The 13537-nt window shown below is 46.6% G+C and overlaps 1 protein-coding gene across 1 annotated transcript; it reads left to right on the forward strand.

Annotated features, from left to right (window-relative positions):
• Positions 1-948: 948 nt before the first annotated feature.
• Positions 949-3065, forward strand: LOC142768542 (uncharacterized). The gene is made up of 2 exons (XM_075870539.1): positions 949-1889; positions 2507-3065. The coding sequence occupies exon 1, from the start codon at positions 1234-1236 to the stop codon at positions 1807-1809; it is 576 nt and encodes a 191-aa protein (XP_075726654.1). The 5' UTR covers positions 949-1233; the 3' UTR covers positions 1810-1889; positions 2507-3065.
• Positions 3066-13537: the final 10472 nt, after the last annotated feature.

The raw sequence follows: 13537 nt of genomic DNA on the forward strand, positions 1-13537 counted from the left end.
CGGCTAATCGCCCAGCAGATGGGAAAAACGGGCTAAGAGAAAAAAAAAGAAGAAAGGCCTAACGCACAACAGAACGCGTAAGTCTTTGCTGGGTGAGTTCGGATACGATGATGCTGGGGCTAAGTGTTTTTCATTACAGCCCGCACCGGTCCTTCCTCAGTTGAGAACTGGGGAATAACTTCTTAAGGACTTTAAGAAAGTTTAGTACCCACCTATGCACCGGTAAGCTTTCTGCGCTGTTGAACGAAAACGCTCCGCAACAGATTTCGTCAGCACACAGGCGCTCGGGCCTGCCATGCAGAAACAGCCTGGTGTTACGCGTGCTAGCAACATCGTGCAAATCTCACAATACTCGCTCAGCTAACGCTGGGACTACAAATTTGCGCAGATGCGAACTATTGAGTATAGGGCGTGCCAGGGGGCGTCAGCTGTTTCGTTCGCCAGTGCCGGTTTGTTTCCCCCTGGACATTTGACGTCACTTCCGTGAATACGTTTTGCTAGACATTGAGATACGATAAGGCCTCTCCTGAGTTTTCCTTGCTCTATGCGTTTTACAACAGGGAAGACTGCACAAATGAAGCGGTTCTTCAAATAAGGGGAGGCTTCTCAAAAACTCTTCACCACTCGTGTTCGCCAGAATGCACAAACTGCTAACTTGATTAATAATAGAATGGAGTGGGCATTGGCTACATATAAAAGAGTAGATACGTAAAACACCAAGTAAAAGTACGAATCGTTGCCAATTTCTAAACGCCTCGTGCACGTTTCATACATCACGGGCATTCCCCGCATGTCTGCACCACTGCTTGTTTTCATTTATTTTATCACAATGACACCCATTCCTGCTAGATCTATTATTAAGAACGTGAGTAGCACCTGACTCAGCAGGTAGGCGTTTAAGTACTCGTGGCAGGGTAGTGAGTGGCAATGCGTCGGCTGCGTTCAGGAAAAACAGTGTCTGTTGCTCTGATGAAGACCTGTCTTCGTGCGCGTCGGCCATCGGGACGCTTTTCAACCTCACTCTAGACATTAGGCAAGCTGAAGGTGGACGAAAGCCGCATCATTACACTCTTCTTGGCCACATCAACGCCGTGCAAAAATAGTTACGACCGAAGTTTCCGTTCCTGAAGCAAGGAGGTAGGGTTCATCTCTGTCATAGGCCGACGTCAAACTCGACACGAAGCTTCCGTAGGAACCGTTAACATTACGGAGAGCAATGACGTACGTGGATGCATGGATGCACTGTGCTTGCACCTTTCTAGGGTGCCGCAACACGACCTGGGACTCCTGGACGAGCAGGGTCTCCCTAGCCTTCCAAGGCTCGGCGACAAAACTGTACCACAGGCCGTCATCTCTGGTCGTGTCCTTACACAATCCATGACAGAGATGTACGCGCGTCTGCACTTCGCAGCCCACTTGTACAGCTTTCTGGCCAATATGGACGTCATACGGCCCTGGGAGCTCTATCTCGTGGGCCAGATAAAGGACCGCAGCGACGTCATCGGCGACATCCTCAAGAAAATGCGGCGCAACAATGTCTTGGGCGCGTTCACAAAGGCGACGGAAAACGTCTATTGCAGTTGCCTGCTCGTCGCCGATGACGGTGGAGGCCATGACTACAAGCCTCACTTGTTCGCCACCTGGCGTACAGAGCCTTTCATAGCAGTTCCCGAATCGCCCGAGGGACAATCACCGTCGCTCGCAAGCGCCCTCGGACAGGTATTCGGCCCACATCTGGATTCCTTCCGTTGCGGCGTTTACCAAGACCTGATGTCGGCGCATGCTGTGGTCGTCCGGTTGTTCCCGTGATGCCGTTGCCAGTTCCCGTGCATGTTGTCCATGGAGAACGAGGAAACGATTGTCTTCATTTTGGCCTGTGATCTTATTCCGTAAGTCAACTTTCTAAGTTGTTTAGCTTTCCTTTCTAAATCCAGCGCAGTTGCTCTGCCATCGGTAAATTTAAGCCCACGATCCTTTCAACCAACACTGAAATGAACAGGTATCCATCCTGTCGTCTATAGGAACCACGTATATATAGCTGCATAATTTAAGCACCTGACCTATTTAGGCACATGACAAAAAAACTGACAGGTGCCCGCCATGTCATACGTGGGAACTACGTATCATGACTGTTAATTTTTATTTAAGCAGTTATCCAGTGCCATTGGTTAAGCAACCCTGACTTGAAGCATTGTTGGGCATGAAAAATTTTCTGATGCGGTTTCGTTTTGATGACGTATTCACTCGTATGTAGATGAACACGAACGCTAAAAAAGAACTCATCTAACTGTCCTTCGCTGGAAAAAAACTCTGGTGACGCATGCTTGTACAAATTAATCCTTCAAGCGGAGCCATTAATTGCTGGACCCATAACAATGCTTGCAAACCCAATACGTCTTGCTGTGTGCCCTCAGTGTTACCACTGTTAACTATTAAATGTCGTTGACTTGTACCAATTCATTTTAATCACAATGAAGAAATGTTACATTATTTCTCTGCTTTGCAGCACCAAGACAGTGCCATGGCCTTCGACGGACTAGCGTTTTTGCGAAAACCACTCCACCAAGTAAAACACCAGACCATCAATCATCGAAGCCAAGAAAGCTCCTGATAAGTACCACGCCTGTTCGAAACACTGAGAAGGAAGCGAAAGGCGTATTCGAAGTGTCTGTATTGAACAGTCATTTATTCGACGTCTCATTTTTAATCTACATTTTTTTACGTTACTTTTAGCCCGATACGTCTTAAATATCCTGCAGTCCGCTTCTTTGAGACTCCCCTTTAAGGGTTAGTGCCAGCCAGGCGGAGGACATGACCCTAAGCTCACTCTTCACAATGTGTAGTCACCTGCATCACGAGACATCTTTTTCACTTCTTAGCTCTGTGACGATGCCTCGATGGAGAGGCCGAAAGTTGTCCACGTATGTGTCAATGTCACCCGACGCAAGCGGCCGCAATAGCACCTCTGCTTTTGGTATATAATGAAAGACAACAGATCACGGCATCGATTAGCCGATTACAAGAACTCAGATGCTCTGGCGCTTTAATAAAGTTCTTTGTATGCATGTATGCACTCGTGTTTTGTGGTACGTTTGCTTTTCAACCGTACCTCTTCGAGTCAAATGCCTTTAAATATTATCAAATATTATTATTGCTAGGGTGGCACATTTTCAGATTTCAGTATACGTGCTTGAAGCCCCCGGGCATGCGTATAGCTCAATAACTTGCGCAATGCATCGCAACAGCCCAGCTCGGGCGATAATTAGCGCGGTATCCCGTACAGGGATGCCACCTCATCAGTGGCGTTGCATATATTCTTGCAGACCAGCCCAAACCTCTCATGCCCGAAACGGCGAGTCTTCCGGAAAGTGGGACGCGACAAAGAGTATTTGGCCGGGAAACATGCACTAATACTTTGGATTTAACGTCCCAAAAACCGCGACATGATAATGCTGTGCTCCGGGGTGCTATGTAGGATCGGCCGAGTTACGCGAAACTATGGATTTTCGAGTAAAGGCGACGACCCCTTTTGAACGGGCCAACAGTATACGCAAGTCAAATCCACCCGTCAGCGCGCTGCGTTTGATTGGTTACGATGGAACTAGTCATCGGGTCAAGGACGGTCGACAAGGCCCCGCCGCGGTGGTCTAGTGGCTAAGGTACTCGGCTGCTGACCCGCAGGTCGCGGGTTCGATTCCCGGCTGCGGCGGCTGCATTTCCGATGGAGGCGGAAATGTTGTAGGCCCGTGTGCTCAGATTTGGGCGCACGTTAAAGAACCCCAGGTGGTCAAAATTTCCGGAGCCCTGCACTACGGCGTCTCTCATAATCATATAGTGGTTTTGGGACGTTAAACCCCACAAATCAATCAAGGACGGTCGACAAAGTCCGGCGGTGTTTTCAAACCAGATGCATCTTTCGTTTGTTCGTCGCTGCACTGAGTGCAGAAGTGCACTCATGCAATAAAAGTGCCAGAAACTTTTCGTGATGATATTTATAGAGGGACGGGGCGTTTGTATTTACTTTGAAGCTTTCAATGCCTGCGCTAAGTCTGTTTCAGAATAATCAGCATGGTGGCCTCCGAGATTAGCGCCGGCAAAGCGTCTTATACAACATCGCGACCACACCTAAGCCCGAGGCCACGTGGTAATTATCACGGTCAGCCAGTACATTCTAGCACGCTGCTCGGCCGGTGCGCGTATTTTTTGTTGTCCGCTAGCACCCGAGCATGTGTGGCCGGCTGATTAGGTATTTGCCTGGACATAATACTTAGCTAGATAGGCCAGTGCATGTTATGACCAAGCTAATTACGCCAAGTCATGGGAAGGCTGAGGCAAGGGCATTATTTTGACTCGGTGATGATAAGAGATTCAACGGTTGGCTACGATAAAAATTTGTCCCTAGATTACTAAAAGGGAGCCTGCTTACCCGAAAGGGTGAAGCAGACAGCGTGATATGAACATGTCTTAATGTTATTTATTTACCCATACTGCAGTCTCAGTTTTTTGAGACATAACAGGTGTAAATACAGATGTTCAGCAACTCGAAGAAACACAACTTAACAAAATGCACGTTTAAACAATTTTGTTTTTCAAACTCCTCAGCACTGAGCCTGCGTACAGACTGATCAGGCTTATTTCAAAAAATCCACGTTCCGCACTGAAAAAAAGAAAAGACAAGAATTCAGAATATATCTAACGAGGAAAATGTTTAGGGGAATTTTAAAACGGTAAGTGCACGAGCTGGTTGGCATGTATGCATATTTATTATATTTCCAATGCGTATATATTTGTTCAGATGAAGTAAACGCTCATGTTGTGACGCTGTTCCGTCCTGTCGTCTTTCTTCTCTCGTTCAGCCGTGCTGTTTTTTTTTACAAAAAATTTGGGGATCAATTAGCCGGGTACGGTGTGCAGAAGGTGCAATGAAGGATATGGGTGCTAGAACACTCGATCTGATGTGACCGATCTTGTGCAGGAGGATGACACAATTGCGAGTTCGCCGATGTTCGAGAATGGCCGCACCGATAAAACATGCGCATACAAAGTGAGCGAGAGACACTGGTCAAAGCGAAAAAATAGAAGTCTTATTACTTCTTTTTTAGCGGATTCTACATAGCCATGTCACGGCAGTGTTGAGGTGACCAAACAAACGACTATTATGTGAGTATGGTCGAAGCCGTACGCGCTGTAAGTACGCATTTTTTTTTATCTGGAGTTGCCTATAGCGTGCGCCGGGAATACCAGTTTTCGAAGAGCTCGTTGCAGATTGTTTCGACGTGCTGTGCCATTTCAAATATGTAGCGAGAGTTACACCAACATATTTGAATTCCGTAAGACGTACTTGACTTACACGGTCATTAGACATATATATATACATATATGAAATTTTAAGAAGCCGTTCCTTATTTGAACAAATCGTGACTACACAGTCTTTTGAACTTCATATATATACTTGTCATGTTACATTTCGGTCACAAAACAGCGAAATAAGGCTATTCAGCGCATTAAAATCCCGCGAATCACAGATGGTTTTACAGATAACGCAGTCATCTGCATACGATAGATAACTCAGCCATCTGAACACATGCAGTATCATCTGCATACATTCGAAGTTTAATTTGAGTGCTACCGATAATTGTCACTTCATCATTTATAAAAATAATAAACAAAAGCAGTCTAAACACCAAGCCTTGAGGCGCACCTGATGCGATCTGTACGTAAGACTACTTCAGATGGTTAAACGTTACAAGTTTCCAGCGTGACCACATCTGCTATCCAATAAACCAGCATGTTGTCGCAAAAAAAAATCTGAAGCTAAAATTTCGGCATGAAAAACTATGCGAGAGGCTTTGGAATAATCAATGAATATGGCACCAATCTGTCTTCGGTCGTTAGGAAAGAAGCAATGCCGTGCGTGAATTCGAGAAACTCTGTTGCAGTGCAATAGCCAGCACGAAAACCGTGTTGTGATCGGTAAAGTTTATTGTGTGCGTTTAGGTACTCTGAAACGTATTTGCCAGTGACACGTTCCAAAAGTTTGGAGCTGGTGAAAAGCAAAGATATTGGCCTATAATTTGGTATTTGTTTGTTTCCGGGCTCAAATACGGGCACAAAGTTTGCTAGTTTCCATACCTGGGCTTATTGCAGAAATTATTTATCTTTTTTTTTTCAAATATTATAGAGTAAGATAATTAGCACACCATTCTGAATATCACTAAATCAATAAAGGTGGCGTTATTCGTCTACGAGTATAAGACGCAGCTTCGTAGGAAGAACATTCTGTGGCAAAACAAATTCTCGGATGTGGTTACATAAACGAGTTTACGTATAAGGATTACGGGCGCCCACACCTCGGGCTGTTGAACGAGTCTTTTCTTATTCTCGTATATCGTGCCTTGAATCGACAAGGTCGTGAAACGTGGAATGCATCCACCCAGCCGTGTTCATGCGCACACGTTCAACGTAGAACTGTTTGCAGTGTGTTCAAGATGCAAAACGGTAAAGTTAGCATCCTATATATAGTAAGGCGGCAACAAAACCAACCCACGATATAGACGATAACAGACAGATCTTAAACTTGCCTATTCTGTCGACTTAAAATTTCCCGTTTAAAATGCCCCCCAAACAACCCCTGAAAGCGCGAAGAACGAACGCATTATTTTTTCCCGCGTTTTTCGCTCTTGCCGCGCAATATGTGATTGATTTATTGATTGATATGTGAGATTTTACGTCCCAAAACCACCATATGATTATGAGAGACGCCGTAGTGGAGGGCTCCGGAAATTTCGACCACCTGGGGTTCCTTAACGTGCACCCAAATTTGAGCACAGGGGCCTACAACATTTCCGCCTCCATCAGAAATGCAGCCGCCGAAGCCGGGATTCAAACCCGCGAACTGCGGGTCAGCACCTTAGCCACAAGACCACCGCGGCGGGGCGCCGCGCAATTTGTGACGCCAGCAGTTTGTTCACCTGGCGTCAGGATGAAGTGGGCTTTCGATTGGTCGGTATACGAGACATGTCTGTTGTAAAATGTCGCCTACCTTTTGTTGTCACGCTGTTGCGTGCCCGTTCCCCATTTCCTCGCATCACTGTCATGTGCGAAAAACTGATCTCACTTTGTTTTTTGTTGATTCGTGACTGCGCAAGCGGAGGCACCAGCGTGTAGTCGAAAAGCGCGAAATCCCGACTGGCCCAAGGCTTATTGCGGACACTCGAAGTGTTTTATGAACAAGCGAGTGGCGAGCGGGAGATATCATTTGTAGTAAGGGTAGTAAAGGCGATAAATAAAACTAATGTCTTCCTTGTAAACTGGGTGTGCCATGAAAGACTTCGCCACGTGACGCTACAATTCTGGGTCGGTTGTGGGTCCGGGTGTAACCCTTTACCAACTCATTCAGCTATCGCATTGGTATGACTGACTCATCCAAGAATGACAAGTGCAACTGTGAAGAAACTTGACTGTCGTACTGTGTCACAGCCCTGACTTCGAACAAGATTGGCGGACTCTCCAGTGTACCTTGAGGAGAGTGGATGATGGTCCCTTTACTAAGGAGAAGATCTTGGGTACACGGTCTTCAAGTACATCAGCCCAGAAAGCCACACGAATTCTACAATTCTGCCAGGCAATATCACTGAGCAACCCCCTGTGAAACCCTGTAGTATGCGGTGGTGGTGGTAGTGGGAGTGGGTAGAAGAGGAGAAAGGCATCTAATTTCTGCAGCCCGGTCGGGAGCACGGCGCAATGCCTGTATGTGTGGTGTGCAATGTGCATCTATCTATCTATCTATCTATCTATCTATCTATCTATCTATCTATCTATCTATCTATCCATCTATCTATCTGTCTATCTGTCTATCTGTCTGTCTGTCTGTCTGTCTGTCTGTCTGTCTGTCTGTCTATATCTATCTATATATCTATCTATCTGTCTATCTATATCTATCTATCTATCATCTATCTATCTATCTATCTATCTATCTATCTATCTATCTATCTATCTATCTATCTATCTATCTATCTATCTATCTATCTATCTATCTATCTATCTATGTATCTATCCATATATCTATCTATCTATCTATCGCTCTTTTCCCACCGCGGTGGTCTAGTGGCTAAAGTACTCGGCTGCTGACCCGCAGGTCACGGGTTTGAATCCCGGCAGCATTTCCGATGGAGGCGGAAACGTTGTAGGCCCGTGTGTTCAGATTTGGGCGCACGTTAACGAACCCCGGGTGGTCGAAACTTCCGGAGCCCTCCGCTACGGCGTCTCATAATCATATGGTGGTTTTGGGACGTTAAACCTCAGAAATCAATCAATCAAGTAATCTATCCCTCGCTCTCATATCGCACCAGCAGCGACACGATGCGTCACTATATCGAAGCAAAGAAGGATTCCAAAGCTTAGTACACGCGTAGCAGAGGTCCATGCAGGCTGTGCATGCATCTAGGCGTTTCGCGTACAAGATTGCCACTGTTGATTGATTGATATGTGGGGTTTAACGTCCCGAAACCACCATATGATTATGATAGATTGCCACTGTGATGAAGCGAGTCTTGAGTATCACCGATGCCTCGAGACACGTCGTTAGAGGACATGCTAAACACGTGTGTGTCGCACCTAATTTGCGATACCTGCCAATTAAAACCAACTACGGAAGCTATTAAGCAAAGAGGGCCGGGGTAGACGCACGCCCTGTTCAATGAAGGAAAAGTTGGTAAATCCATCGTAGTGCTTTTTATTTAGGCACACCTGCAAACCAGACACATTTAAACTTCAGGATGATTGTCCGATGCTGTAGAATCTAATGCGGAGGGACTTGAGTCATTAGTAAGTCGATTTTTGTAACAGATACACTTTTTAGATGAAGTATAGAAGATCTTTGTCAGTTTTTACTGTTTATATATCGGTGGCGTGGATCATTCGTTGCTCAAACTTATCTGTTTAGAATGAGGCTGCCCCGCCGCGGTGGTCTGGTGGCTAAGGTACTCGGCTGCTGAACCGCAGGCCGCGGGATCAAATCCCTGCTGCGGTGGCTGCATTTCCGATGGAGGCAAAAATGTTGTAGACCCAATTGCTCAGATTTGGGTGCACGTTAAAGAACCCCAGGTGGTAGAAATTTCTGGAGCCCTCCACTATGGCGTCTCTCATAATGATATGGTGGTATTGGGACGTTAAACTCCACATATCAATCGAATCATCAATAAGATGAGGCTCACAGCAGGTACATGGCAATACCATGGCTTTTTGTGAAATACCGAACCTTTTCTTAGCCACCAAAAGTATGAGATCTCATACGAATCTCATAAAAAGAGCTCTATCCCATAAGCTGCTGCATCCGTAAATTCTTTTAGAAACAACGCTGTGCTGTTTTAGGAGTGGGTAGAAAGAACTAAATCACAGATTCGCAGGTATGCAGTCAGAATGCACTAGTCTTATTGCTTACTTACACACCAAGTTCGACCTCGTGAAAATAAAGAAACACAAAACAAAGGCTCCATTCATAATGTACAGAAAGATTTGCACCGGTTGAATTGAATTTATTGCGCGTCGCGTAATCAATCTTGTAAATTGCTGCAGATAATCCAAATCAGGTATGCAGTCAGAATGCACTAGTCTTATTGCTTACTTACACACCAAGTTCGACCTCGTTAAAATAAAGAAACACAAAACAAAGGCTCCATTCATAATGTACAGAAAGATTTGCACTGGTTGAATTAATTTAATTCCGCGTCGCGTAATCAATCCTGTAAATTGCTGCAGACAATCCAAATCATCCTTAAGAAAAAACATGCCCAATGAAAAATTTCTTCACATGTGCATTTATGATTGAGTGATGTAATCAGCGGCGCGTGAAGGCAATATTTGCGTCACACGGACTTCCTGATTAGTCCAACTGTCACTCCATCCAAGACTTGGGCGTGGCTGCACTGCAGTACATCTGGCAGAGCAAGCCAGAAAATGAGAATCATAGAGTTCCAAATACGGTGGCTGGAGGTGGGGGGAGGGAATAAAGCTCTTAAAAAAGAAAATTAATTAGAAGCATCATTGCACTCTTAGTATTTTGCACTAATGAGTACCATCAATATCTCGCTTCGGGCCCCTACTCAAATGAGACGGTAATAAACGGGCGGCCTAATGAGCTAACATAGAAGCGACTGTCATTATCATTCCACGCCGACTGAAATTTCAATCCCGCAAGTAATATTCCATAGCGCGTCGCCAAGGACCTTCTGCTGCCAACGAAGAAAGCTATGCTAGCGTGTTATTGCAAGAGCGGTGTGAGTGTGTCACTCCTTGCGTATTCCGGAGGTAACCGATTCACATTCCAAACGAGCTTGCCCATTTCTGGATTTCTCAACAATATTCGCAATCCGTTGTCTTGAAAACGAAAATAAGCTTCTCGCCGACGGGGAAAATCAGTTTTTAATGTTTGTAATACTGCTGATTTTTTCAGACTGCACGAGCAGCTTCTCTTGAATAAATCTGGAACTCGCGATGTATTCCTGTAATATATAGGACTATGTGCTAAAGCACTGACCGCCACAGCCTTTAAATAGGAGGCTTACAACAAGTACAGTTCGTTTACCTATCGTAGCATCAAAAAATACCAATGAGAATTGTTGTCAGAAATATTTTTGCCACTTTAATATTATTGAACAGCCACATCGCGAGTAGGGCTTCAATTTATCCGACCATGCTAAGCATAATGAATGCCTCGAAAGTGTCTCCCGGGCGTCCAGTGTTACTTTATTCTTTGTCGGACACGGAAAGCCTTCTCGGGAGTCTGAACGATCTGCCCATTCCAATCAAGTTCGTTCCTACTTCAGTGACAAGCCTGTGCGCTGAATTCTATGGATATAATTCAGATCATTGCAGTAAAGAGCTCGAAATCGATAATGATTTCAATAAGCTACCGGAGTACAGATTGATCTTTCTGCTTGACACTTGGTCCGAGGTGCCGAAGTATACCAAGAAACGGTTGATGCAATCAACTTTGGAGCACAAGAAAAACCTAATTTTCGCATCGGTGAAGTCCCATACCGGAGTCCGACGAGACGTTTTCAACGCTTATTGCGAAGTGGTAACCGTCACCGATGCAGATATTAGTGCTCCCGAGGACAGGTATCGCCGGTGTGACTCGCGAAAGACGGTGCAGGCGTCAGACTTGTTCACCGAAGATAGGTCCGAAGGGAGTTTCCCCAAAGGGCACAAGTTACGAGTAATAATGAAGGATCGAAAATGGGGTGGGAGGAACCTGAAGCCGGAACGCTTGGCTCTTGTCGACGCATACAGATCACTGAACAACACCATTGACGAGGCGAGAGGAACCATATTTTCTTTGCTCACAATCGGTGCGGACTTGTACACTCCTCCGGTGCGAGCAAGCGTTTCTCTTATCCCTGACGTATTCGTCGGTGCCCAGTATTCACCGGCACCGCTTTGTTTCTTCACTGCAATGGAAACTGTCTACGAAACCACCTTCATTGATTCCTGGCGTTCTCTCATTTTGTCAACTACAGCTATCTTCCTTCACTATGGCCTCTTGGCTCTGTACATGACTGTCCGCTGCCGTCTCTTCTACCGGAGACAAATACGGCAACACGGATCTCGCGTGTTCATGTTCTTTGTGTCCACCTTCCTGGGAAGGTCTCCGGCCTCGTCGATAGCGAACGCTCCAACATTCCGAGGCTTGGCCGTCGCAGTCTGGGCTTTGGGCATGATGGTTCTGGGCAATTACGTTCAGTCAAGCATCACCGCTATTCAGTCAGCCCCGCGGGCTGTCAAGGTTGTGGAATCCTACCCAGAACTCTTTCGTGCAGTCAACAATCGTGCTTTGACTCTTTGCTTTGAAAGGAACTGGTTTGATACGCTCTTGTTTTCTTTCACTCCCCAAACTACACCCCTGCAAGGAGTTTTTGTGACGGCAGGAATGAATGACATTTTCGGTGCCACTTCGACTCTATCTGACTTCGACTGCTACCGCAGAACCCAGGCCCGAACTCACATTGCCCTTTCTGTTTGCTCTGACGACGAAGTAGCAGCAGCCTCGCAGTGGAAGCTCGTCACTGGGGACCATTTCTTCACTCTGATTCAAGTATCTGCAATACACACCCTGAATCCACTCAGGTAAGACGCCTTACTTGTTGTGCAATGCGATCTTTCACAGTGATGCTGGAAAGCGCATGGACATAACCGCTGAACACAGAACGCACACTATGAGAAAGAGAAAGCAATTTAGAATTCGGTGAGTTGGTATTGCCATTAATTTTACATGTGGAGCAGGGTTTGCTGGGGGCTATGACAGTACCTTGGCGACCGTCCACGGCCCCATTGCGCATGAGCCCAACTCTCGCGCTCACGCGAGGAGGTGTGGTAGAGGAGGTGGCAGAGCGCTGCCTCCGCCTCGTTTCTTCTCTCCCATTTATCCCTCCGCCACAGCTGCGCGCTCACATATAATACACAGTTATAGTATACCGGGCTTACCGGGATAGCGGGCGTACCGTGATACCGGAATCGAAGTGCGCATGCGCAGATACGCACGTCACCCGTGCTGCTTACCGTACGTGCGGTATTTTTCAGATTTAAGGTAGCGTAGGTGAACGTAGTGTACGTAAACATGGCGGCGCTCTCGGACGCCATCTTTGAAGTGATTTTGGCGTAGTTGAAAGATTCCCCTTGTTCGCAGCAAACGACTGTTTAAAGTGGTTTCGCTTACCTTCAGTTAGCTTCGATGACCGAGTATTACGGATAAGTTGGGTGGTGAAAACATTTAATAATCAATAAATGGTTACAGAGAGGTGATTGGGTTGGGGCCTTATTGGCCACCTACCCTCACAGCACTAGGTGGAACCCCTATTTCGGGGCTCCATTGGCAAGCAACGCCGCCCGCGCCCGTTGAACCAGAGCCTCTTGGGCCTTCAGGTCTTGACAGCCGAGCAGGGCCGCCTCCCAGTCCTCTCTCGTGGGATTGGGGTTGGGGGGGATAGATGGATTAGACTGGCACGCCCAGACGATGTGAAAGGTGTCAGCCACCTCACCACAGAACTGGCACGTGCCATCAAAGGATGAATTGAAATGTTTTAGCACCGCCGGGCACAATACAGTATTGGTAAACAGTTTTAAAAGGAGGCGCTCGTCAGCGCGATGCAGTCCCTTACAAGGGTCTGGATAGCGCCGGTGCTCCTCCTTGTAGTAATTGGTAATATCTTTGAATGAAAGGGCCGAATTGTTTGATTGCGAGTAGGCTTCCAAAGACAGGGAGATAGCCCGGGAAGAGAGTGCGCGGGCGGCCTGATCGGCCTGTTCGTTACCCCTGAGTCCTTGGTGACCGGGTGCCCAAACCAGATTTCGCGGAGTTGGATTAACGTATCGGCAGCTAGGTTCCAGTATGCGCTGAGCAAGCGGTGAAGCCCACCCTAGCTGATAGTTCCGACAGGCCCCTCGTGAGTCGGTGATGATATGTTTACAAGAGGGATAGGTGAGAGCCAGAGCGATGGCAATCTCCTCCGCGTGTGTTGCGCTGTAGGCTTTGAAAGTG

The sequence above is a fragment of the Rhipicephalus microplus genome, chromosome 8 (assembly GCF_043290135.1).
Source record: "Rhipicephalus microplus isolate Deutch F79 chromosome 8, USDA_Rmic, whole genome shotgun sequence".
NCBI classification, from domain to species: domain Eukaryota; kingdom Metazoa; phylum Arthropoda; class Arachnida; order Ixodida; family Ixodidae; genus Rhipicephalus; species Rhipicephalus microplus.